Source organism: Cottoperca gobio, chromosome 23 (assembly GCF_900634415.1).
Source record: "Cottoperca gobio chromosome 23, fCotGob3.1, whole genome shotgun sequence".
In the NCBI taxonomy this organism is placed as follows: Eukaryota; Metazoa; Chordata; class Actinopteri; order Perciformes; family Bovichtidae; genus Cottoperca; species Cottoperca gobio.
Genome location: NC_041377.1, coordinates 3,214,282 through 3,238,898, shown reverse-complemented (window position 1 = coordinate 3,238,898; position 24,617 = coordinate 3,214,282). Strand labels below are relative to the sequence as shown.

Here is a 24,617-nt window from a genome sequence, read left to right as displayed (position 1 = left end):
GAAGTTACACTTTTTTCAGTAGATTCAGTAGATTCAGTAGATTCGGCATGTAAAAAGTTCTGACCAGCTTTCAATTCTGCTTTTGTTATAGAGCACATTTGGTGCACTTTTGTATTTGAGAATTGAGATGTTGATTGTGGGATTTACAAAGCCATATGGAGGGATTAGCGTTCAACCTGAGAGGATAAGGACTTCTTTCTTTTGAAGGTTCTTGTCCCGATGGCTTCTTTCTTCTGCCAATCTCACAGTACATGTTTAAGCCACTGTTTTGTTTATTGGACTGTTTGCACTTTAACTTTGCAAGGATACATATTAGCTGCAGCTTTAAAGATACTAATGACAATAATAAAATATTTGTATATTTTAAAAATCATTTTTATAATAACAATGGAGCAAATGTGTAATTTGAAGTTTTAGCTAGTAGTGACAGATATATATATATGGGAATATATATGGGAATATATATATATATATATACTCATTGTTTTGGTTTTATTGCCCAAAACTTTACTGTTTTGATTCACACAACTCTGATTAACCCATTGTACACTACCTATCAAGCACCATATGGCACACAGACAAAGCTTTTAAATAATTTATCATCTTCATCCCTCCAAGGTTATCTACATACAAATATATATATATATATATATATATATATATATATATATATATATATATATATATATATATATATATATATATATATATATATATATATATAAAGTGCTTGATGTGGACTGGCAAGATGTCAACTGGTTCCAGAAGATTCATGATATGTATCTTTGGTCTTGTCCTCACTGTTTTGGTCTGTACATTTATTTCCCACTATGTTGATTTTGAATTTTCCCTTTCCTATGAAATACATTACCCTATTTGGCAAAGCAAAAATGCTGAAAGGAGAGTGCATAGTGGTCTTACCTTAATCAAGAGGACCCAAACACGACTTTAAATAGATGATAGTGTGTCTCAACCGTTGTCTTTATACATCCATAGTCCCCAAGTCTGCTGGATGTGTAAATAGGCAACTGTTGTCACTGAAGGCACCACGGACCCTGCTCCTCTCCACCAGAGGGCGACAAATAGAAGACGAAGAAGAAGAAGAAGAAGAAGAAGACGAAGAAGAAGACGAAGAAGAAGAAGAAGCGGGGAGGCAACAGCGTCATCACCGCCGAAGAAACGTGAAATGAATGGTTGTCATGTGTCATGCAGTCTGGCTGGTGGTCAGCTGACACATGTTTACTTTCTTTGTGTTAAACCTGCCTTTTCTTCTGAATGAATGCAGCGGTATGCTTCGTCAAGGAGAACCATGGTAGTCGTCAACTCGGTGCTCAAGCTGTTACAGAGGCAGACGTACACCTGTCTGTCTCATCGATACGGGCTCTACCTCTGCTTTGGGGGGATAGTCCTCATGATAGTTTCCGCCTTTCAGTTTGGAGAGGTGAGCTTCTTCTAATTTCTGAACTCCAGCCACTAACTGGCAGTCCGTTTTGTTAAGCTAACGTTAGTTGCTCGACAGCTGTGTCTGGGTTGTGTCTCACCAGAGTCCACTCAAAAACCGGCTGTTTTAAGTGTTTTAGCGTGTTAGTAAAACTATGTATGTTTTAACCTTTTAATTCAGACGTTTTTTTAATCTTTAAGGTGTTCTGGCAACTTCGACATCACTCAATGTTTTAATTTCTTCAAATATTTCTTCCTATGGTTTGCTAACTGACAGTCACCACGTTTTAAGTTAAACCATTATTGTTGAGGATGATTTGACAATATCACGTAAAGTTGTTAAGGAAGTTTGGTTATTATCATTATCATCTTGTGTCCCCTCCTCTCCTTACAGGTCGTGGTGGAGTGGAGTCGGGACCAGTATCACGTGCTGTTTGACTCCTACAGAGACAATGTGGGGGGGAAATCGTTCCAAAGCAGGTGAGCAAAAGACAGCATTTATACTCCCAAGGGTCCCTTGAACGCAACACAATAAAATAAATGCTCAAAACTTCACTAGTGTGTCCTTTCACTCCCTAAATTACACAAATGGCATACTGTAAACGGCTGCAAAATCTTCTTTGGTGGGAAAGCAAATGTCTTGGCATATTCAAACGTGTTGATGTGAACAAGTATGCCCACTTTCTGTAAAAACCTTCCTTCGTGCCACACAGGACTGTTTGTACCCGGCTCTTCAGAGCAATCTGAAAGAACGAGGGCGAGGTGTAACCATGCATGAACAAAAACTAATTCAGGCTTGCTGGGGAGGGAATCAGGGTCACAGCTTTGCAGTGTGAAGACTGTCTTGAGTGATACGACTGTTTCTTTTTGCAGGCTCTGTCTGCCCATGCCTATTGATGTGGTGTACACATGGGTGAACGGCACAGACGTGGCTCTGCTGAAGGAACTGAAGACGGTCAAAGAGCAACTGGAGGAGGAACAAAGGGCTCTGAGGTAGCTGTGACTCCACTGTTTGTGCAAATGTTGCGTTGCAGTGAAGCTTGATGGTTTGGTAGAATAAATGTAGGTTGTAACCCATGCCTACAATTATATATATTTATTTTTCTGCAGAAAGTCTTGTCCTGCAGTATATAGTCATAGAGTGCAAACACACTCCAGTGCCTTCAGTCTTTCAGCTGAATACAGTCAGAATCGACATACAAGTTGAGCTGTAGCATTATCATTTCACTCTGATTGGCTTGTTCAGACATTGCCCCAGAGGAAGAGGGAATCTGAAGGTCAAAGGTTAGAATAACTCTAAGGAGAAAGTTCCTGTTAGTCTCTGACATTTTCTTCTTCTTTCAGCTGTTCGCATGAACAACAACGTATTAAAAATGGTGTAGATATTCTGTTCATTGGCTTCTACTGACCTCTGTCTACGATATAGTGCAGTCAGTGTTGCTACTCTAGCGTGTATAATGAAAATATTTGAAATCCACTGTTTTGCTGCACACAGGGAACGCCTGGGGAAAAATGCAAGCGAGGCAACTGAAGAGCCAAAAGAGAGGTGAGCCTGAAGACATGTTGGGTGTGTCACAAAGATGGAGCAAATATTTGAGAAGGGGTGGATACAATCTTAATTTTGTTTCGCAATTTTTATATATATATATATATATATATATATATATATATATATTATATATTTATATTTATTTTATATATATATATATTTATTTTATATATTATTTATTTTATATATATATATATATATATATATATATTTATATTATATTATATTTATTTTATATATATTATATTTATTTTATATATTATTTATTTTATATATATATATATTTATATTTATTTATTTATTTATTTCCAGAAAATAAACTGAGAAACTCTCGATTAAAATAGCTATATTAAATGTCTGATTTTAATAACAAAATCATATGAAAATCCAAGATTTCCATAAGAAGTTCATGCTCATTGATTTACATTTCCCACAAAAGCTAAATATGAAAGGGATAACTACTACTGTATAAAAGATACACTATCTGTATAGTCTCATTGCTGTATATAGTATAATGTAATCCAGCTCTGCCAGTTCTTGTTTAAACTTATGTAAACGTATGTTTTTAAAGGTAATTCTTGTTGGCCTTTTGAAACCCTAGGAAATAGTGTGAGAGTTTGATGTTGACACACGGGGGTTAAACACAAGGAGATATAACTGAAGCGGGAACTGGGGGGATTTCAGTCATTTGATTGAGGCAAAAGAGGCCAGCAGTGTTCATAGTTATGATCGATTGTGTTTGTCATATGGCAGCATGCTTTTCAGGAAGTAAAATTCATTGAATTTCTGGCATATCTTTGTAAAGCAAGTGCACGTAGTGGCTTGAAAGACATATCTAACTGCACCAATTGCAATGTGACTCTTAAAGCTGAACCTCAATGAAGGTTTGAGTTCAAGGCAGGGATTTCCTGTGTTCACCACCAGAATGTTAGGTTGACAAAGGGGCCCTATCTCTCTCTCTCTCTCCTCTCGTTCTGTCAAGATTAAAAACCAGTCTGTGAGATCTAACCGCAGATACAAAGAGGGACTTGATGCAACGTTTCTACAAAGGAAGCTGTTTGCTGAACGTGTGAACCTGACTCATTTCACACGAGTGTATGTTTGAGTCTTTGTAGGTGCAAAACCCCAAAGTTAGAGGAGGTGGTCGTCTGAGTGAGAGCACAAAGAGAAGATTCATTGACTAAAGCTTTATGTTTTGTGTGTTTTTAGCGTTAAGCCAGAATGCCTGTTGTCCCACTGCATCATAGCGCCCATGCTGGCGCTGGACCCCGCTCTTCCAGCCAACATCACACTCAAAGAGCTGCCGTCGCTCTCTCCCTCCTTCTCCGCTGCCAAAGAGCTGCTGCTGATGAACAAACCCTTCCACCCGTCCACCTCCGTCTCTGTGGCTGTCTTCCATTCGCAGGCTGATGGTAACAAAAAAAAACTTCTTGTTTCAAATGAGAACAACAAACGAGCACGGGTGAAGCGTGTCAGGAAAGGATTTTCCCTAAATGATTCTCCAGGTAGAACCATAAAAACCACAGAGGGCTGTAATAACTGAACCCAGCTGGCAGATAATCACTGAGATATGAAAATGTGTTCACAATGCACAAGATCTTATTTGAAGTGGGGTTAATGTGTAACCACTACATGAGAATGCTGCAGATATTCTGATGCCTGGCCTTTTTATTTAAACGCATGATCTGCTGCTCAGTACTGAGACGCAAAACATTCTAACATTAAGAAACATCTTTCCTTTTTAACATCTCACTAGCTCGCTATTGTTCTATTGTTTTATTTCCAGCTGATAAAGCCTACACAGATGTGTCTAGAGAAGCTCAGAAATTCTCTGCGTCCAGATGTTACCTGGTGAGTTTGTAACCGTTGAATGCATGTTGAGGATATGATTGCACATATATCTCAATTACACAGCCCTCCGTTATAGTTGTGTTCACAGAAAGACCAAGGTTATGGAACATTGAAAGGTATTTCTACGCTGTGTGTTTTGCAGACGACAGATAAAGAGGCTCCGGGTCTGATCCGCATGCAGTCTCTGGCCTACCTGAGCGGCTTCCCAGCAACCTTTAAGGAAACGGAGCAGCTGAGAGTCAAACTGCCCTCCGTCATAACCAATAAAATCAATCAGGTAAAACACTTACTTATTATTACTTACTTCTAAATCCAAATCCTGGCTCGGGGACGTCTGTGTTTACAGCTCGAGTATTACTTCAGCGAGTTCCCGGCTGTTGTGTTCTGAGGGAACTGTGGCGAGAAGCTGCTTATCTTTTATTCAGAGGTAACATTCATACAGTTTCTGAAGCGCAGCAGATGTGACATCCTTGCAGAGATTTGCAACATGTGAATCTGCGTTATCGTCTACAAGATTGTACATCTTTAGGAAACGTGCACATTATTCTTCTGCACTTATTTAATCACAGTTAGGTGTCTGTTGAGAAGGATATTACAGTTTCAAAACAGCAGGTGGCAGAGCTGCACACGTGATAAATGTACAGGAGACACTCTTGACTTTAAGCCTTCTTTTATTAATGATATTACTTTCTTAGTGCTTTAATTCTTTTTATTTGCTTTAGAAGTCGTGTCTGTGACGAGGTAAAATGCAAGTTTAACTGAACTTTGCCACCAGATGTGGCTCTCACAGCGTCTTATCACAGGGCTGAAAGATGTTGCATACTACAGACATATACAGCGCACACATTAAGATCTTTTTATACATCAGAGCGGCAGCATAATCTAAGAAAGGGCTGAAAACAGAGAGGAGGTTGCACTGTCCTGCTAAATATGGGCTTTTTCTATTTTAAATGTTGTGATGTGGATCCGTTTAGCTCGGCGGCTTGTGCATCTAATAATTTTCTCTAATCAGAAGTCTGCTTTATATTTTGAGAAGGAGGAATGCCATTAACGAGCACGGATTACTCTGAAATAATCAAAGACAACAAAAGAGTGCAGGCTGCAGCGGCGTGACCCTGTCACACCGGCAGACATGAGTCATCTGTTTGTCCCGTCTTCCGATAATATACTCACACGGCTGATTAGAATTAATTGACTGATTTTAGATAACATCTGTTGTAGCTGCCTTTTTGTATATTCTAAATGCAAAACAGAAGAGTTGCACAACAGCTCAGTGGACTCTTAAGAATCAGGACAAATCCTTGAGACTGAGTTAAAAACCTTTCGTTGCTGTACTTTAGAAGCAAAACAATTAATGGATGTAGTTGATCAACGCTCTCACAATCTTTTATCATTTGTTTCAGCTTCTCAACGGATATAGAAGGAATAGAATAGAAGGATATTATGTTATAAATGCACTGATTACAGCTGCAGCGTGTCTTTGGATTAAAAGGACATCAGCAAAATACAACTGGATAAAATGAACTCACAGTAACGTTGTATGTGATGATATGTAGCTTAACAGCGTTTAACCTACATATCATCAAACCCAGTTGTCTCATCATTCCCTGCATTTGTCTCCAGGTTTGTCGCGGTGTAGTCTGGTAGGTCTTGTGATAATAGCAGGCGGCATTCGGGGCTGTAACCTTAGCTGGCGGTGCGGGGGTTAACATTAGAACAACTGTTTAGAGTGGCGCGGCGCCAGCCAGCACACTGAAAGGTCACGTGGATTTTACTGACCTTCCCTGCACTCTTGGGGCATGCCCTGTCATCTTGTGTATATGTTCATGTGCGCCTGGCATTACCTTTTGGAGTCCAGTTTTATAAGTGGAACAAGGAATGGATGCTGCAGGATTAAATAAAGGGTGTGTGTGTGTCTGTGTGTGTGTGTGTGTGTGTGTGTGTGTGTGTCCACCCACCCCACAATACACAGTTTGAGTTTCAAGGTGTTTCCTGGTGTTGCCAGGCCGATTCTGTGAAAGAGGGATGATGTGCATAGTGTGGAGGGAGAGGTTCAGCGGTGAGAGACGGTCGGTATTTATAGCTGGGTGTTAGACCGAGTGCTTTGGCGATGAAAGCTGCCCCACAACCCCGATCATCTGCCCCCAGTGTTTGTGTACGAGCCCGCAGTGCTGATGTGTTTTGTATTAGCGTGTCTATGTGTTTGCGGTTGTCCACACGGTGTCTCATCTCCACTGTGACGCAACATTCTAAGGTTTTTATTTATTATACAAATGAAAGAGTACGGTCTAGACACAAGATGACGCTTGTTCATTCTGATCATCAGTCTAAAACCCAAAGATATTTAGTTTACTAACATTTATCACATTTGAGAAGCTGGAAGTGATTTTCTAAGGTTGTCACCCTCATGTCCCCGACATCAACCCAAAGTTGACGGGATGTTTGGTACAGTGTGTGAAGACCTGGATAGGTTTGCTTCAGCTCTCTCTGTCACCTGCCGGTTACTGATGGTCAGGCTGCTCCTGACTTCTCCACCCAACAGGTGATGCAGGATGACGCAGCTTCAGCTCACATGTTGTGCCGCACGCCACTAAAGTATCTCAATACACCTGCTTAGATGGATCAGGTTAATTGGTGTCAACTAAATGTACTAATTACATTCTCTGCGGCCTCTGCAGTGACATGTTGGGAGTCTTCATCAAATTGTTTTGCAGGCTGGATCTTGCATTTTGAGACTCACAAAGTGCGTGCGTGCGTGTGTAAAATAATAAACAAATAGCTCACACTTGCAGGCAGGCATGTGCCAGTGTTAGGAAAACACACACACACACACACACACACACACACACACACACACACACACACACACACACCGTGTGTGTTAGAGCATTATCAGGACTATAAAGGGAGCTATAATAAAGACGGCAATGTGATCCGGGGCTCGCTGTCTCCTGGCTGCTCCCCGCTCGGTTTATAAGACACAGCTAATCCTCCTCACCTAAAAACAGGAGCAGAGAAAAACAGAGGGAGTCAAGTTCATGTGAGACGTTTGGGTTCAGTGTGGGATGATGGAGTGAGACGGGGTCAGACTTTTTCCTGGGGAGCTTTAGAGTATAACTGGGCCAGACGGATTGTTTGAAATAGGCCACGCCAGGGGTATCTCCCGCACTTGTATCACATGCATGCGTCCTTCGATAACTCTCCTGAGAGAGCCACCCCATGTAACCCCCATGGAGGAGATGACATAACAGAATTTTCCGATCTCTCACCTCCTTTACTCACACACACACACACACACACACACACACACACACACACACACACACACACACACACACACGTCATTCTGCCATCAGACTCCTCCACACAAGCCTCATAGTTGCTTAGATTTGACCTCTGTGACTGCACAATTCCAAATCCCTGTCGTGCTCCTTCAAACTGTTAACACCCTACTGTTGATGTGCTTATTTGTGCCTCAGTTTGAGTTGTACTCTGAGGCCAGCATCGCCCTGCTCCACCTGAAAAGCCCGCAGGATTTCAGCGATCTGACCCAACAGGCTAAAAAGAATTTGACCCTGGATGGGAAAGAGCTGACCATCAGCCCTGGCTACTTGTTCTGGGACCTCACTGCCATCTCACAGGTACGACTGCTACTCCCTGAAACCCTGTGATCTGTTCATCACGGCAAAAAAGAATTACCCCTGAGAATATTTATTGTCTTTCCTCTCCAGTCCAAACAGGATGAAGATGTTTCAGCCAGCCGATTCGAGGACAACGAGGAGCTCCGCTATTCGTTGCGCTCTGTGGAGAGACACGCCCCCTGGGTGCGACACATCTTTATCGTCACTAACGGGCAGATTCCCTCCTGGCTCAACCTGGATAACCCCAGAGTTACAGTTGTCCCACATCAGGTAGAATGAATGCCTCTCCCACGCTGCACTCTTAAACAGGGATGAGGCACTTGTACTTCATACGGTTGGAAATGACATGTTCAGCTTATATGAATGTAAATATGTTTTTTCTTTGACTTGCAGGATATCTTCCTGAACAACAGCCACCTTCCCACTTTCAGCTCCCCTGCCATAGAGACCCACATGCACCGCATCCCAGGGCTCTCCCAAAAGTTCATTTACCTCAATGACGACGTGATGTTTGGCAAAGACGTCTGGCCGGACGACTTCTACAGCCACTCGAAAGGACAGAAGGTGTGACTGCAACAGAACAACCCGGGAGTTCATTTAGTTGCAAGTCTAAGCTGGCCTTTTTTAATCTTTTCTTTCCTCACCTCCGTGCAGGTGTATCTCACCTGGCCTGTCCCCAACTGTGCTGAAGGTTGCCCAGGATCTTGGATCAAAGATGGGTACTGTGACAAGGCCTGCAACAACTCTGCCTGTGACTGGGATGGAGGAGACTGCCTCGGTAAAGACATCCACTCTATCACCTCTCCTGTTTTAAATAAGTTCATTTGTTTCATTCGTGTCTAATATGTTGTCCCTTTTCTCTCACAGGCGCCGCAGGGAGCGGTCGGTTTGCGGCTGGGCTGGGTGGTGGCGGAGCCGGTGGAGCCGGTGGACAGGTGTGGCAGTTTGCAGGTGGTCTAGGAGGTCTTGGGGGGACGTCGTACTGTAATCAAGGCTGTGCCAACTCCTGGCTGGCAGACAAGTTCTGTGACCAGGCCTGCAATGTTCTCTCCTGTGGTTTTGATGTGGGAGACTGTGGGCAAGGTGAGTTAAATGGTAACTGGACATGTAACAAAGGTCCCAAGGCCCGGAATTAAATCCAGTTATGCGTTTATATGTCATGTCAGACTGTTGCATTGTTGGTTTTGTTCTTGCCATGGATTCTATTGCTAATAACCAACATTTGAAGTATCGTTTAACATGTATTCACTTCTGCTGTAGAGCACTTTGGCGAGCTGCACCATGTGACCCTGCTGAGGAATCGGAGCATGTACACCCTCCCGGTCGGTGAAACCAGGCCATATTTCAGCTTCGACAGACTGGCCCGCAGAGTCTCTGAGGCCCACGTCAGCGACAACCCGGTGCTACGCCACACCTCCGTCGCCAACAAGTGGAAGACCATTCACCTGCTGCTCCATCCGGGCAACAACGCCAGCCAGATCCAGTACAATCTCACTTTCCAGAGAGAAGACGACACAGAGTTCATAATGAGCTTCAGTGTAGCTGTGGACACCCGCGAGGTGCCTCAGGCTAACGTTACCCAGGCTGTGAGCCAAGACGCCGACAAAGAGCCAAAGCCGACCCCAACGCCAGAGCCACCGGTCCCGTTCTCAGATATTCCTGAGAACAAGCGGGGTCCTAAGATCCTGAAGAGACTGCCTGGTGAACCTCAGGTTGTCATAGAAGTGCCTTCGCTAAATGTGTCCCTTCTACCAGCTGTTGTGCAAAGTGAGCTACAGAAGCTGGAGGAGAAGCTTCTGATCGGAGACATTACTCTGAAGGGTTATAACCTCACAAAGGCTGAACTTCTAAAAGCTTTCAAGACACCGGCTCATAAGAAGCAGGACATTGATTCACATCCAGCGAATGAGGGTGCAGCCAAGGTCCAGGGGAAACCCTATAAAGACTTGGAGGGAGAGCAGTTGGAAGGAAAACCACCCGTGGAAGAGAAAGCTGGAAACATCGTTCAGAAGAATCTAAACTCGAAAGAAGAAATGTCCAGGAAAGATGCGGTTACTCCTCTTATCTCAGTCTATATTGATGATAAGCATGACTTAAATCCCAAACAGTACAATCTGAATGCTGCGATCGAGAGGCCCCTCACATCCAAACTGCTAAGCAGCATTTCCAAAACTAAGAGCGCGGAGAGTCAGGCGGAGCCAGTCGGCGCCGCAGGAGCAGCTCCAGTCGGTCGGAGACTCCAACACTTCATCTCCTCAGACAGAGGCTTCCTGCCGTGGGAGAGGAGGAAGTACTTCCAGGAACTGCTCGAGGTAAGCAGCGCCGTCAACGTCTACATTTCTAGTTAAACATTTAGATTTCTTTGAGTATTAATCTCTCTGCGTTGACTCTACAGGAAGAGGAGCGTCTGCGGAGAGAACTATCGTACAAGGCCGACGGTGCTGCCACTGGCCGAAGGCTGCAGGACACTTTTGCTGACTCGCTGCGCTACGTCAACAAGCTGCTCAACGGCCAGTTTGGATTCACGTCCCGCAAGGTCCCCGCACACATGCCTCACATGATCGACCGTCTCATCATGCAGGAGCTGCAGGACACGTGAGCTACAGATTCTTTGTTACGGTTTTTAGGTATTCCTGAAGCAAAGCTGTAATGGTTTCAATTTATTCACATTTTAGTTTTGACTTTTTGATTTTAATTTGAGCTGGTTTTCAGAGTTTCATTTTAGTTTCAGTTCACGATACTAAGAGGCGACATCTTAAACTCCTCTGCGCTCTTTCATTCAGATTCCCAGAGGAGTTTGACAAGACCTCAGCCCATTCTGTTCGTCACTCGGAGGACATGCAGTTCGCCTTTTCGTACTTCTACTTCCTTATGAGTGCTCAGCAGCAGCTCAACGTGTCTGAGGTGTTCGACGAGATCGACACCGACCACTCGGGCGTCCTGTCCGACCGAGAGATTCGAACTCTCGCCACAAGGATCCACGAGCTGCCTCTCAGCCTCCAGGTCCGTCCTGGCTTCGATAGATTCTTCTCTCCGTAACAGTTTGCAAAGTATTCTTGTGGTTTTTGAAGTATGTAATATTTCTTTGTTGCATTTCCCAGGACCTGACAGGCCTGGAGCAGATGTTGATCAACTGCTCTAAGACTCTGCCGACTAACCTAACCCTGCTCCATCTGGTGAACCCAACTCAGGAGGCCTACTATGACCCCAGCATGGTGAGCCACACCTGAAATGATCTGCTTGGAAATAGCCTGTTTCCTAACCCTTGAATCCATTGTATGTGATAAGTTTTTGTATAATATTCTGTACTTTTTTTCCAATCCTCAGCCTCCCGTCACAAAAGGCCTCGTCCTCCACTGCAAGCCCATCACAGAGCGCATCCACAAAGCCTTCAGAGACCAAAATAAGTACAGGTGAGATCTTCAAGCTCTATTATTCAGTCTGACGATGTAATACAATCCAGATGTTCTCTCTGCTCAGCTTCGCTGTGTTCCGTGGGACAGGTTTGAGATCATGGGGGAGGAGGAGATAGCTTTCAAGATGGTGCGGACAAATGTGTCCCATGTGGTCGGCCAGTTGGATGACATTAGGAAGAATCCCAGGTAGTAAAAACTCTAGATACTTTTATCTTTCTGAGGAATGCCTCTCTTTAATTGCTCCCTCTATTGTGGTGCAACCAAAGTGTACCTTGTTATTGGCTGTTAAACTGCACTGAAATCCCCAACAGGAAGTTTATCTGTCTGAATGATAACATCGACCACAGCCACAAGGACGCCGCTACAGTGAAAGCTGTGCTGAGAGACTTCTATGAGTCCATGTTCCCGCTGCCGTCCCAGTTTGAACTGCCCAGGGAGTATCGCAACAGATTCCTGCATATGGAGGAGCTCCAGGACTGGTAGGATATGAAGTTCAGAGATCATTTTGAACATTAGTGGTGAAATATCTCTGCAATGATTACCATGAAAGTTAAGACCTTGATGAATTTACTTTTCATCTCAACTGTGCTGTTACTGTTTTGTAGGACTAACTAGCAAATGATAAGACTTTAAACAAACTAAATGCTAACATTAGCAGATATAATAACAGAGGTGCTAACACGGCTGTGAACTCCTGGTCTTGCTTTTAATATCTATGGGTTATTTTTTGATTAATCAATGGAGAATGCTCGCCTCACATTGAAGCCTTAAAATTAGACGGTCAGATCAGACGCTAGCTGTAAGATACTTGCAAGATCATCACATAGCTGAGCCCCCCCTGCCTCCCCTTCTGTCTTGGAGTTAGTAAAGCAACAGGCAGATGGCGTTGGGTGATGTCACCTTGTCACCCTGTTGCCCTGCTGCCCTTTGCATACTTCATGGTTCATTCTTGTTATATCACACCACGGCCAACCTCCCTCCGTTCAGCCAATCAGGAAACACACATTTTATTTCTGCACATGTGCCGGCTGCTGAACTAACTGAATTGTGTTTTTGTTTTGTTTTTCCCCAGGCGAGTGTATCGGGACAAGCTGAAGTTCTGGACGCACTGCGTCCTCGTGACGCTCGTCATCTTCACAGTCATGTCCTTCTTTGCCGAACAGGTCAGTACGTCCACCTCGGACCACACACAGTTTATTTACACATTGAGAGAAAGACACCAGGACATTTGCTCACACACCTATCCCTTTCCATGATTCACACTTGAGCTATGATTCAGGCTTTCCACTCGGAGATGTATCCGTCTCATGTGTCGCGCTAGTATGAGCGTCTGAGCCAGGACCTGACTTTACAGAAATGAAAGCCGCCCAGCAGTCCTCTGTGGAACGCAAGACTTCTCTGTCTTTGTTTGGATCAGACAGGTACTTGTATTCACTTCTTTGTTGCCAGACAAGTGGTATTTCTAGCTGAAAGAACTTTACAGCAACTAATTTTAAACCAGGATACTGCTCTTGGACAACTTTCCTGTCAGAACAAATGTTTAGCAAACACTTCTCGACCCAGGTTTCACATTGCGATGTTCTGAGGCACTTCCCTAATCCAAAGGTTTCCAGTTTCTCCTCAGCGAACCGAAAGAAAGGTTAATAGTTGACCTTAAGAGAAGTTTCTCCACTGCAACCCATGGGACCAGTGTTCCCAGTTAAAAATGTGTCGGACTCCCCACGCTAACATACAACACAAAGCTTTTTATGTCTCCTTAGTTTTCTAATTATGTCATTTTGTCTTGTTCCCTCTCCCTGCAGCTGATTCTGCTGAAGCGGAAGCTGTTCCCCAGACGCAGAGTGAACAGGGTCAGCAACCCTGAGCGGGTGTGAAAGAAAGGAAGACTTCCCTCTCCTCTTCCTTTTAGCACTTCGACAACCTCCACCCTTTCTCTCCTGCTCAGTCGAGAGGATTCAGACCGGGGGACTGGGTGGAGACAGGATTCTGAAGTCCTCCGTGCTTGTGTTGCATCAGCACGGACTGAGGTTAGAAACGTGTGTGAGATGGTGATGAGACATTTTTCAGGAGATGATAGATGGGGCTGTCCGGAGAAGGGAATGGAAGCCAGAAAGAAGAAGCTTGTAATTCTTCTTTTCGTACTCTGGGGGGGGGGGGGGCGGCATCTAAGACTTTTGTACAACACACACAAACATACACAGAACACTCCCTCCACACTGCACCACCCTACTCATGTCCTGCCCTCACGTGTGTGTGTGTGTGTGTGTGTGTGTGTGTGTGTGTGTGTGTGTGTGTGTAAAATCAAACTATTAGCAGAATAATGGATTTGCAACTTTTTGATATTCGATTTAATTGTTTGAGTCACTTTTCAAGGAAAGAGTTTTTTTTTCTCTATTTTATCGTACGTTGATTTATCTTTGGGTTTTGGACCACTGGTCAAACTGAAAAGACATCTGAGGGGTCACCTCGGGTGCTGAAAGAATTGTGATCGCCATTTTTCACAATTTTATAGACAAAACAATTAGACGTAAAGATGTCAGTGCTTGCAGCCCGTGTTGCACTTGGCTTTTATCGCTATGGCTTCATTTGCAAGAAATGAAGGGAAAAGTAAATATAGTATGAATAAAATAAGTCATTCAAGTGTTGGCTGTTATATTTCTGTCTGTCATACATGAAAACTTGAAGTGCCTTCGTTGTTAATTCCTTTTTGTTTGAACATTTTTTGTTTTTCTCCTGTTTTTTTTTTAACATGTCTTATAAATGTCGGCCACATCGCACCCTAATCTAATGATTTACAATGAGAATGAGTGGGATATAGGATAATATGATTCTTAATGTGGTACAAATGTAAATGATTGTTGGAGCTACATGTAAGTGATACTACAGCTTTCATGGCCACCTGTATGTGTGTCCCTGTGGGACTCAACAGGCGCTACTGTCTGAAATTCAGACCCCCCTCAGCATGTTCTGTAACTTATTTTGATTGTATTGTGACAGTGATCCCGGTGACTGATGCATCTGATGCTAAATGCAGCAGAATGTAAACAAAGCCTCAGAGTATGCTTGCGCCATAAGTCACATGATGTACGGTACGATGACAGCAGGCGAGGTAGGCGACGATAACACATCTGCAAAGTGGGATTCCCTCTGATTGCATCAGTGGTTCCTCTGACTGAAATAAAAAGCAGTTTGGTTCAGTCCTCTTGGTGTTTTTGTTGTGTGACTGTAGCTTAGTACTGTACTTGCAGTAAGTACAATGTTTGAGGTACTTTACTTGCTAAATTCTAGACTTTGTACAGCACGGAAGCAAATAAGAGACATTGGTATGTGATTTTAACAGCCACTTAATATGGAAATTCACAAACTTGTTTCATAGCATTGAAATATTTTACTTTATAAACAATGTATCTGAATTTATTTGTTCTGAATTAAAAATGAAATTTTTTGATTTGCAATTTCAAAAGCTGAATTTGAATTTTACGTCTTATTTGCTTCCATACTACACGGTTTTATTATTTGATTCCCCAAATAGATACAATAACAAGCCATTAGCCAAGCTAGCAGCTCTGTATGGCTCTTCTATGGCACAACGGTGCTGTGAGCTAAATGCTATCACGCTCACATGCTAATGTTTAGCAGCTTAGTTTAGTGTGTTAGCATCCTAGCATTAGCTATCAAGTGGACTTTCTCATCCCTGGTGCCACACTGCTAGCATATCTAGAGAAAAGTCCTAAAATAATAGAAATTTGTAAAGCAGAACTTTATCTTAGGTTGAGAAACACTGGACTAACTACCTAACTTTATAAAGAGTAGTTTGAACAAGCTAAATGCTAACGTCGTTATGCTAACACGCTCACATGCTAATGTTTAGCAGCTTAGTTTAGTGTGTTAGCATCCTAGCATTAGCTATCAAGTGGACTTTCTCATCCCTGGTGCCACACTGCTAGCATATCTAGAGAAAAGTCCTAAAAATAAATAGAAATTTGTAAAGCAGAACATTATCTTAGGTTGATTAACACTGGACTAAACTACCTAACTTTATAAAGAGTAGTTTGAACAAGCTAAATGCTAACGTCGTTATGCTAACAAGATAAAAGCTACTTGGGCGTACACATTGATGCATCAGTTATACTCTAATGCAACACATCGAACGAGCACTTTTACTCTATAACATTCGTGCATTTTGCTGATACTGTTTAACTTAGAATTTAAATGCAGCAGTTGAACTTGTGATGTGGTATTGGGACTTTTACTCAAAGGATCCAAGTATTACTTCACCACTACAGTAACAACGCATCGCATGAAAAATATTTTCTTTATTACAATCTTTTCCACTCGTACAGTATCTGTTAGTAGAAAGGTGTTTTACTGTTAATATTGAACAGTGCAACATAGTGTTGAAATCAAGGTCGTACATTTCAATGCATAGTTCCAAAGTCCATCGTAAATTATGCAAAATCCTCTTTTTGTTTTAGGACATGCCTTTCTAATGTCTATAATCCTGCAGAGGCAGAATCTGAGAGGAAGATCTTATTTTTTCCAAATAAAATACAAGAGTACCGTTTTGTTTTTTACCGTTATATAGTTTAGTGGCACGACAGAAATATCCCTTTTGATCCAAATGAACCTGAATAATGAGTCGGTCAGATTACAACAATTCAGTAATGTTAAATCAATACAAAATTACTGATAATCTAACAAATCTTCAAGAACCAAATGAATCGCTCATCATACATATAAGTGAAGAAAAGTTATGAGTGAACACTTCCAGAAGCATTGTATTATTACTATTGTTGCATCTGGTATGATACTTCAGTGGAAAATAAAACAACAACATACAAAGCTGTTTTAAATATTCACAAGTTAAACAGTAATTACAACAAAAATATTTAAGGCGTTTTCAGTTGAATTCTGTACAATCACAAATAATTAACTATTAGCCCTTCAGGGAGAAGAACAGAAAGCAGAACAAGTCGTGTGTTAGTGCTTCATCAGCAGACGGCGATCTGAACAAGCCGGAGCTGAGTTTTTTCTTTTCCAGGACTGTAGGATGAGATGATTAACAAGAGAATAAAAATATTAATACAATGTTGTTTGTAAGAGAAGCCCGATAGAAAACCTGTCGTAGTGTTTTCAGCACTAACACAGACCGTTACCCCGTCACGTAGCGCGTTGACCACCTGCCAGTCCACATTGCAAAATTCATTGGATATTATTTGAGGTTTTAATGGTCATTTAAAAATTTGAATCTGCATTTTTTTAAGCCCTGATTCATGTCAGATTGAGTCACATTCATTTCATAAATAAAAACAAATGATTAAGAAAACTTTCAGGTAGTCAGTTTAGTTTGGGAGAATATCAAAAGACATTTACCTTATTGAGTTATGATTGTCGTATATATTTATGCATCTTAAATATATACGACAATCCTACCTGTTAAACACATGTCAGTCAATTTAAAGCAGGAAACAAAATGCTTTGATATTTGCCCAAACTACCTGTTACAGAAAACATTTTGGTATTTGAGTCGAGTAAGCATGAAGTAGATGTAATTAAACGTATTTCTGACAACATGCAATGATGTCTAAATTAAAACGTATTGGCTACAACAGCCAGTGAGGAATTCAAGGGAAACTCTGGTTCCATGTAATTTTCCTTTCCGTATCTTGATCCATGCTTTTTGAAACTATTTTTTTCCTTTTTTTTTTTTGGTTTGTAGTTTTGAGTTGTTTTTTATTTTTTTCATCTTGTGGGAGAGGCAGTTTTAATCAGAAGTGGTCACTTTGTCAAGGCTGCAGTGGCTCGGGGTTGAGGAGGTTCTCTCCTCGTCGTCGTTTGCTTTCAAGAGCGGGGAGAGGTCTGCTTCTCCCCCCGCCTCCTCCCGCCGGGCAGGCCATCAGTCGCGGTGGCCGTGGCTCGGTGATGTGATGCTGAAGACTCGGATGTGCAGGTGGGAGGAGATCTGGAGGCACACGCCCGTACAGTAGCGTGTTAGATCCACAAGAGAGAAGACCTGAGGAAAGATTGAGAGGATGAAACATCATAAGGCTGGATAAAAAAATATACTTCACTACAAGTGTAGTCTGTGTTCCAGAGTGAGACGGTATCATTTAAATACTTACAAAATAATTATATAAGAATTTAAATGTTTACAAAAACAAAGAGAACAAATGCAAAACAAAGATTTATAACTGTTGATTTGTAGAAAGTGTGTATATGACTTTTTGGTAATATACATAGAGATAGAGATGGAGATATATATAGATAGAGATATAGATAGAGAGCTATAGATAGAGATATAGATAGAGATAGATAGAGATATAGATATAGATATAGAGATATACATATAGAGATATATAGATATAGAGATATATAGATATAGAGATATACATATAGAGATATACATATAGAGATATAGATATAGAGATATATATAGATAGAGAGATATAGAGATAGATATAGATATATAGATATACATATAGAGATATACATATAGAGATATATAGATATAGAGATATATAGATATAGATATATAGAGATATAGAGATAGAGAGATATAGAGATATATAGATATAGAGATATAGAGATAGAGAGATAGAGATATAGATATATAGATATACATATAGAGATATACATATAGAGATATAGAGATATAGAGATATATAGATATAGATATAGAGATATAGAGATATAGAGATATAGAGATATAGAGATATAGAGATAGAGATATATAGATATAGAGATATATAGATATAGATATAGAGATATAGATATAGAGATATATAGATATAGAGATATATAGATATAGATATAGAGATATAGAGATATAGATATAGAGATATAGAGATATAGATATATATAGATATAGAGAGAGAGAGATAGATATATAGATAGAGATATACATATAGAGATATATATATAGATATATAGATATACATATAGAGATATACATATAGAGATATATAGATATAGATATAGAGATATATAGATATAGAGATATATAGATATAGAGATATAGAGATATAGAGATAGAGATATAGAGATATAGAGATATATAGATATTTGATGTCATTCTCTGTTCTTCATTTGTCTGATTTCTTTTAATAGTAGTCAGGAATAGTTTTAATTTGGATTTTGCCATTGTCCACCCATGCAGGTGTTTCACTTATTTCCCCTGATTAGACCACAGGAGTGTGTGAGTGCACAGACCGTAGTCCATTGATGACCCTCAGAATACACCTTCATTCTTCAGTCTTTGTATGCATTTGAGCGTCCCAGTAAGCCAGCGTGCACGATACCAGGTGTAGATAATGTTATTAGAGACACTGGTGCTTTTCCTGCCATGACTTGAAGTCTAATCAGCCAGAATAACTGGAAACACCTGTGTGGGCGTGCCTTTTAGAGCTACAATAAAACTCACAAACAGCAACTTATTTTTGTTGATGAAGGCTACAAGCAGAAACTATTTGGTCTAACAATAATTGCTTGAGTGTTATGCTGTTATACTATGACCAATGCATTTAACATGTAATACCAGACAACAGTTGGTCAGAGGAAAAAGACCAGGATGTTGTTGTAGCAGCTAATAAAAAGCAGACACGAGTGTTTAAAGCTTACAGATGGTACGTTTCTGTAGTCTTTGTGGTTGAAATGGCTGAAAAAAGGTGCCTCTAAATAAAGAATAGAGTTGTAATAGTTTTAGTTTCATCTTTCCATATCAAAGCTGAGCAGTATTAAACCATAGTCAGGAGATAGCATGCATGACGAATGTCAAAGTCATCGATCTAGAAAGGAACTTTGAACTGAACCTTGAACTACAGCTAGCCTGATTAGAAAGCTGAAGTGAAAGTTGCACAAGCGGGACCGACAGCCACACTGTGCTCACGTGTACTTAAGCACACGGCAAGCCGTCGGGCTCGATTCGGATTTATTGCTCACATCTGATTCTTGCTAGTTGTGTTCGGAGTTGTGTGGTCGTGACGTAACCAGTGCAGGACAATCTCTCAAAGACTTCCTAAATATTTGCACGGATAATAATCAAATAGAAGTGATTTGTTAAAATAGTTCAACAGTAGCTAAAGTAGGTGGTAGTGAAGAGTGTTAAAGCTTTGGAGTACCCTTTTAAAAGAGTAGGAGCCGTTAATACTACTGTGTCAAACACTGACCATGGCGATCCAGAGGACTATGTGCTCATCGACGAAGCTGTTGAAATACTGGTTGAGGAAGAGGAGGCCGGGGCCGACGAAGGCGGTGTCCGGTAGGCTCAACTCACTCTTGGTCATGTGTGCGACCTACAGAGATACACGAGGGAAATAAAACATTAAATACATTAAGCCTGAAAGTGGGTTCAAGACTTTCAGTAAATTAAATATAATATATATAATATAATATTAAATATAATTGTGTAATTATTTATTTTTGGTTGATTTAAAGTTATGATTCTTAAGATTCACATGAAATCAAACCCCGTTTTTGATTCCAGTCAATCGAATCAAATTGAATAGATGTTACCGAGACCTGATGCAGCGATTTGAGTCAGTGCCTGCAAGATGTCCGACATCGGTGCATCCCTGGCACTCGCTTTTACCACGGTAACCATGGGTGCCGCCACATCACCCAGGACCGAAATCGTAAGCATTAGAAGTTAAAGACAAGATGAACGTACCACCAGCTTGTTGGAGATCTTGGAGATGACCATGCCGAAGGCGAGCAGGTACAGACAGGGGTGGAGCTCGAACAGCTGGTTTGACGACTTCTTGAAAATGATGAAGGCCAGCGTGAGGATGAGGCCGATGTGCAAACTAGGACTCAGCACACTGGTGTCCTAAACAGAGAGAATGTTCTTAAGCATGCAACATAAACAAAGCATCCGCTATAACTGTTCTATCTCCATACATTTGTTGACTTACAGCCACAGTTGAGCCGTTTTTGCCAACACCTCCGTTCAAAATGACATGGAAGTAGTTGTAGCAGGAGTAGAGGGCCCCGCCGACGATTCCAATGATGGGGAAGATGTACATCTTCAGTCCAATGATGGGCAACTACGGAAACACATGAAGGTCAAATTAATGCAAATGCACAAAGCATTCTCCTTATAGTAAGAAGAAAGGTGCTTCTATGAAAGCTGCAGGCATGCCGAGCGTGATGGGAGGGCAAAGCAAAAGAAAAATGCGGATGACATCAGCTTTTTGAGCCAGACCATGTCCAATAGATGACCTGTTGCCATGGCATTCGCTACCAATAATTACCTTCTCACTTCTCTCATGTGATGTTAAGTCAAGCCTCCAAAGGCAGCACAGAGTAAAAGTAAAACACAAATTCTATTTAAAAGCTAGAATATCGACTAAAAACTAGGAAATGATTAGATAATTGTCGTAATGGAGAAAATGTTTCCTAAACAAGGTGAAATGAAAGTGTTCCCGTGAGTGTACATGTGACTGTACAGTAGATCGTTCCTCTGTTACCGTTGTTTGCCAAAGGCTCACGCCTCCGAAAGCCGACATCAAATACATGGTCATGATGGCGACCTGCACCTCTGTGACGTCAATCCTGTGAAGAACGAAACAGGGAAGAGTGAGATTTTTCCATTTAAGTGACAATATAACAGTTTTACAGGGTTTATTACTGAACGTGAGACTTACAGGCCAAAGCGAAGGGTCCCGGACACGTAGGTCTGCCAGTGGGCGCAGAAGAACATAAACATGCCGATAAAACCGCAGAAGAAAATCCAGTCTGGGTATCTTCCTATTCCACATGAAATGCATGATCCAACAGCAACAAAGACTGAAGGAAGAAAGACAGAACATACAAACAAATAATGAATAACGCACTGTCCGCAGCTGATTCTTAATAGACTGCAAAAGAATAATAGTTTGGCTCCAGTATAAAGCACCTGTGGAGACAGCATCGCAGCCGTGGTCGAAGAGCTCGCCCAGAGGGGAGCTGGTGTTCGTCCTCCTGGCCTGCTTCCCATCAATGGCGTCCAGAGACTGGTAGATGAACAGGCCGAGAGCACTGATGATGAAGGCCCATGCTGGAGCCTGAGGGAGAAAGACTATATTTAGAGATCCCCGCTCACAAGAAGGCTCTGAGAAACTTGGGTGGACATTTTTTTTTCCCTGACACGCAGACCAAATGCTCAATCGAGAGAGTCATCAGAAGATTAGTCAAGGGGGAGGGGGGGGGGGTTGGATGTAATAAGTGTTAAAATTATTATATTTCTGTTGTAATAAATCCCTCAAAATAAATATACATTTCAGATAACAAAATGAGGTTGCACACACACACACACACACACACACACACACACGTATCTGGGTGTATACTACAAGTATCACAAATTAGGGATTCCAGCTGACTGGGGTGGAGGTGAAAGACCATCTGGACACTAGAGCCGGCCAACAGTGCGTTTACCACTACATTGTGTGTGAGCATGTGTGTATGTTTTTATGAGTGTGTGAGAGAGGGAGACAAAGATAGTCTGTGTTTCCAGATAGATCAAGAATCTCATGCTGTCCTTAATATTCAGAGATCCTGCTGTTTTCTCCAAAGTCTATGTCCTAAATGCCTCATGGACACCTGGTGGACACAGAGTCCGCTTGTTTAGGGTTATGACAGGGGTCACACTTCAGGGAGATTTCTATCTATTGGATCGTTCCTCTAGTATATATTTGTTTGTACAGGCACACATCCATGAAGAAGAATGGCCAGGTTTGCCTTATGCAATACTAAATGATGAATAGGGAGAACTGTAATGCCTTTGCCCATGTGGAATGTGACAGTAACAGCATGATGTAGGGACTGTGGACTTAGTTGCAAGGTCCTTATAGGTTAATTGAACAAAGGTTTAAATCTGATAAACACACACACCTATGCATTTCCTGCCCTACAAGGGAACCTGGTGACACAACTGGATCATAGGTCATAGGTTTGTTGCAAGGCCCATTAGTGTATTTCAAGTATACGTTTTAGGAATATGTAGCTGAGACTACATTAGAGGTAGATCTGGAGCCATTTCACATCAATTCAGTCATCTACAACACTGCATCACATGAGCTTGGGCAGACAACAACACACCACGACACGTCAAAGCTGTCAACTTTCCAAGAACGTACGCGAAAGACTACATGACGGCGGGCAGCAATGTCACACCTAATCCGATTTAAAAAACGGACAATTTAAAACGTCCTCGCTTGTATGTGGCCATGCAAACGTAACACCTTATGATTTAAGATATTTCCAGAATAATCGGGAGACTGTCTCTAATTCGGCTTAGACTGTCATACGTAAAGCAGGGCACACTTAAATATACATCAACTGTCAATAGTGATTCTTCCAAAACACAACATGGGCGCTAGCGAGCAGGGTGACCCTATTAATGAAGTGGAAATGTCATTCAAATTTGAGTAGCTGTGAGGCACAGATGTATGCCGAATTAATCAGGTGACTTTACTGATTCAGGCAATATCTTAAATAATGGCTTTTGAGTCATGTGGAGTTTAGGAAAGTGGCCACCCAACTTTAATTTACGCAATTTCTGAATGGAGGTTCGCGTTATTTTCATACCAGAGAAGGGCACGTAATTGAGGCTAGTCTCCGTGTAGAAACTTTGGCCAAGGTCGCTTTACTCACCTCCTCTGTTGCCGTGGGACAATAATACACAAGCACCACCGTGGTGATGATATTGACCAGCAGTCCAACAATAGTCAGAGTGTTTGGTGCGATCCATATCGGAGTTTGCTGGACGAGCCAGTTCCAGTAGATTTGACACGGCGGCTCAAACAGAGATCGACCAGAGGCGCTGTATTTATGCTCCTCCAGCCGCTTGAGTTGTGCGGGTGACAGCGGCTCTGGCCACAGAAAATGTGGCATTGTTTTTCTGCCTAGTCACTCCTAAGATAACCGTAACAAACTTCCCAATACTCCCAGCCGGATAATGGCTTAGACGGGACTATCTTCTCTTGGTCGACTCCAAAAAATAGCAGCTCATTTGGCATTTATAGCTAAGTGACTGGACGAGGCCATTTCCAGAGCGGAACCATGAGATGTCGATACTTTCTGATCGAGTTGCGTCTCGGCAGGAAGCGAGGAACCGGAAGGGAATAATATGGCTGCGCACCGGGAAGTTTAAATTAAAACGTAAACATATGGCAACTTCGAGGTTATTTAAACCATTATATGCTGTATTAAATGCCTAAATGTATCAGTTGGCACGTAAAAAAAAAATACTAAAGTAAAACTACAAACATGGAACGAGAAGCAACTGTTTACCAATTAATTCCATTTTATTTAAATGACAGTAAGTATTGGATTAAAATGTTCACATATTCATGTTTGGATGTCACTCCTTGTTTATAGTGCTTTATATTAGGTTGAATATATAATTTATAATTCCACTTCCAAAACGGAGTGATTTTGACAGTAGCTTATTTACCTAACCTCATTTTAATTAGATAACTGTTGTATTTTCTGTGCATTTAATTTCCTGACATGAAAGTATAAATTCACACTGACAACAACAAGAAATCCTGAATCCTTAATTTACGTGTATATTGGACTAAAATGAGTTAAATCTAAGTCTAAATAATATAATGTCCTAGTATCCCTGCATACATTTTTAGATTGAGTGGAATTTAATATGTTACAACCATTGTCAATCTTTATATTGTCAAATAGCTTGGGACATAGTGGGGTGTACAGCCCAATTTTTTTATTTATTAT

At 41.5% G+C, this 24,617-nt stretch overlaps 2 protein-coding genes across 2 annotated transcripts; one reads left to right on the top strand and one right to left on the bottom strand.

Annotated features, from left to right (window-relative positions):
* The first annotated feature begins 1,115 nt into the window (after positions 1–1,115).
* gnptab (N-acetylglucosamine-1-phosphate transferase subunits alpha and beta) lies at positions 1,116–15,345 on the top strand. Its single transcript, XM_029462362.1, has 21 exons — positions 1,116–1,441; positions 1,835–1,920; positions 2,314–2,433; positions 2,936–2,986; positions 4,199–4,401; positions 4,776–4,840; positions 4,983–5,117; positions 8,320–8,481; positions 8,572–8,751; positions 8,875–9,045; positions 9,136–9,259; positions 9,349–9,564; positions 9,742–10,793; positions 10,877–11,076; positions 11,265–11,484; positions 11,583–11,696; positions 11,809–11,894; positions 11,985–12,083; positions 12,209–12,376; positions 12,970–13,060; positions 13,700–15,345. The coding sequence occupies exons 1-21, from the start codon at positions 1,280–1,282 to the stop codon at positions 13,769–13,771; spliced, it is 3,777 nt and encodes a 1,258-aa protein (XP_029318222.1). The 5' UTR covers positions 1,116–1,279; the 3' UTR covers positions 13,772–15,345.
* Positions 15,346–16,446: 1,101 nt separating this feature from the next.
* On the bottom strand, positions 16,447–23,973 carry chpt1 (choline phosphotransferase 1). The gene is made up of 8 exons (XM_029461892.1): positions 23,529–23,973; positions 21,790–21,937; positions 21,539–21,680; positions 21,362–21,446; positions 20,807–20,938; positions 20,563–20,721; positions 20,063–20,188; positions 16,447–17,910 (listed from the first exon to the last, which is right to left on the bottom strand). Exons 1-8 carry the CDS (start codon positions 23,766–23,768, stop codon positions 17,794–17,796), a joined length of 1,149 nt encoding a protein of 382 aa, XP_029317752.1. The 5' UTR covers positions 23,769–23,973; the 3' UTR covers positions 16,447–17,793.
* Positions 23,974–24,617: the final 644 nt, after the last annotated feature.

Coding starts and splice junctions, on each gene's coding strand:
- chpt1 (XM_029461892.1), bottom strand. CDS start 23,768: ATGCCACATTTTCTGTGGCCAGAGCCGCTGTCACCCGCACAACTCAAG. Junction 20,189..20,562: donor AGATCTCCAACAAGCTGGTG/GTACGTTCATCT, acceptor GTATCTCTGTAG/GTCGCACACATGACCAAGAG. Junction 17,911..20,062: donor TAGTCCTCTGGATCGCCATG/GTCAGTGTTTGA, acceptor ATCTTTCCTCAG/GTCTTCTCTCTTGTGGATCT.
- gnptab (XM_029462362.1), top strand. CDS start 1,280: ATGCAGCGGTATGCTTCGTCAAGGAGAACCATGGTAGTCGTCAACTCG. Junction 11,077..11,264: donor ATGCAGGAGCTGCAGGACAC/GTGAGCTACAGA, acceptor TCTTTCATTCAG/ATTCCCAGAGGAGTTTGACA. Junction 11,485..11,582: donor AGCTGCCTCTCAGCCTCCAG/GTCCGTCCTGGC, acceptor TGCATTTCCCAG/GACCTGACAGGCCTGGAGCA.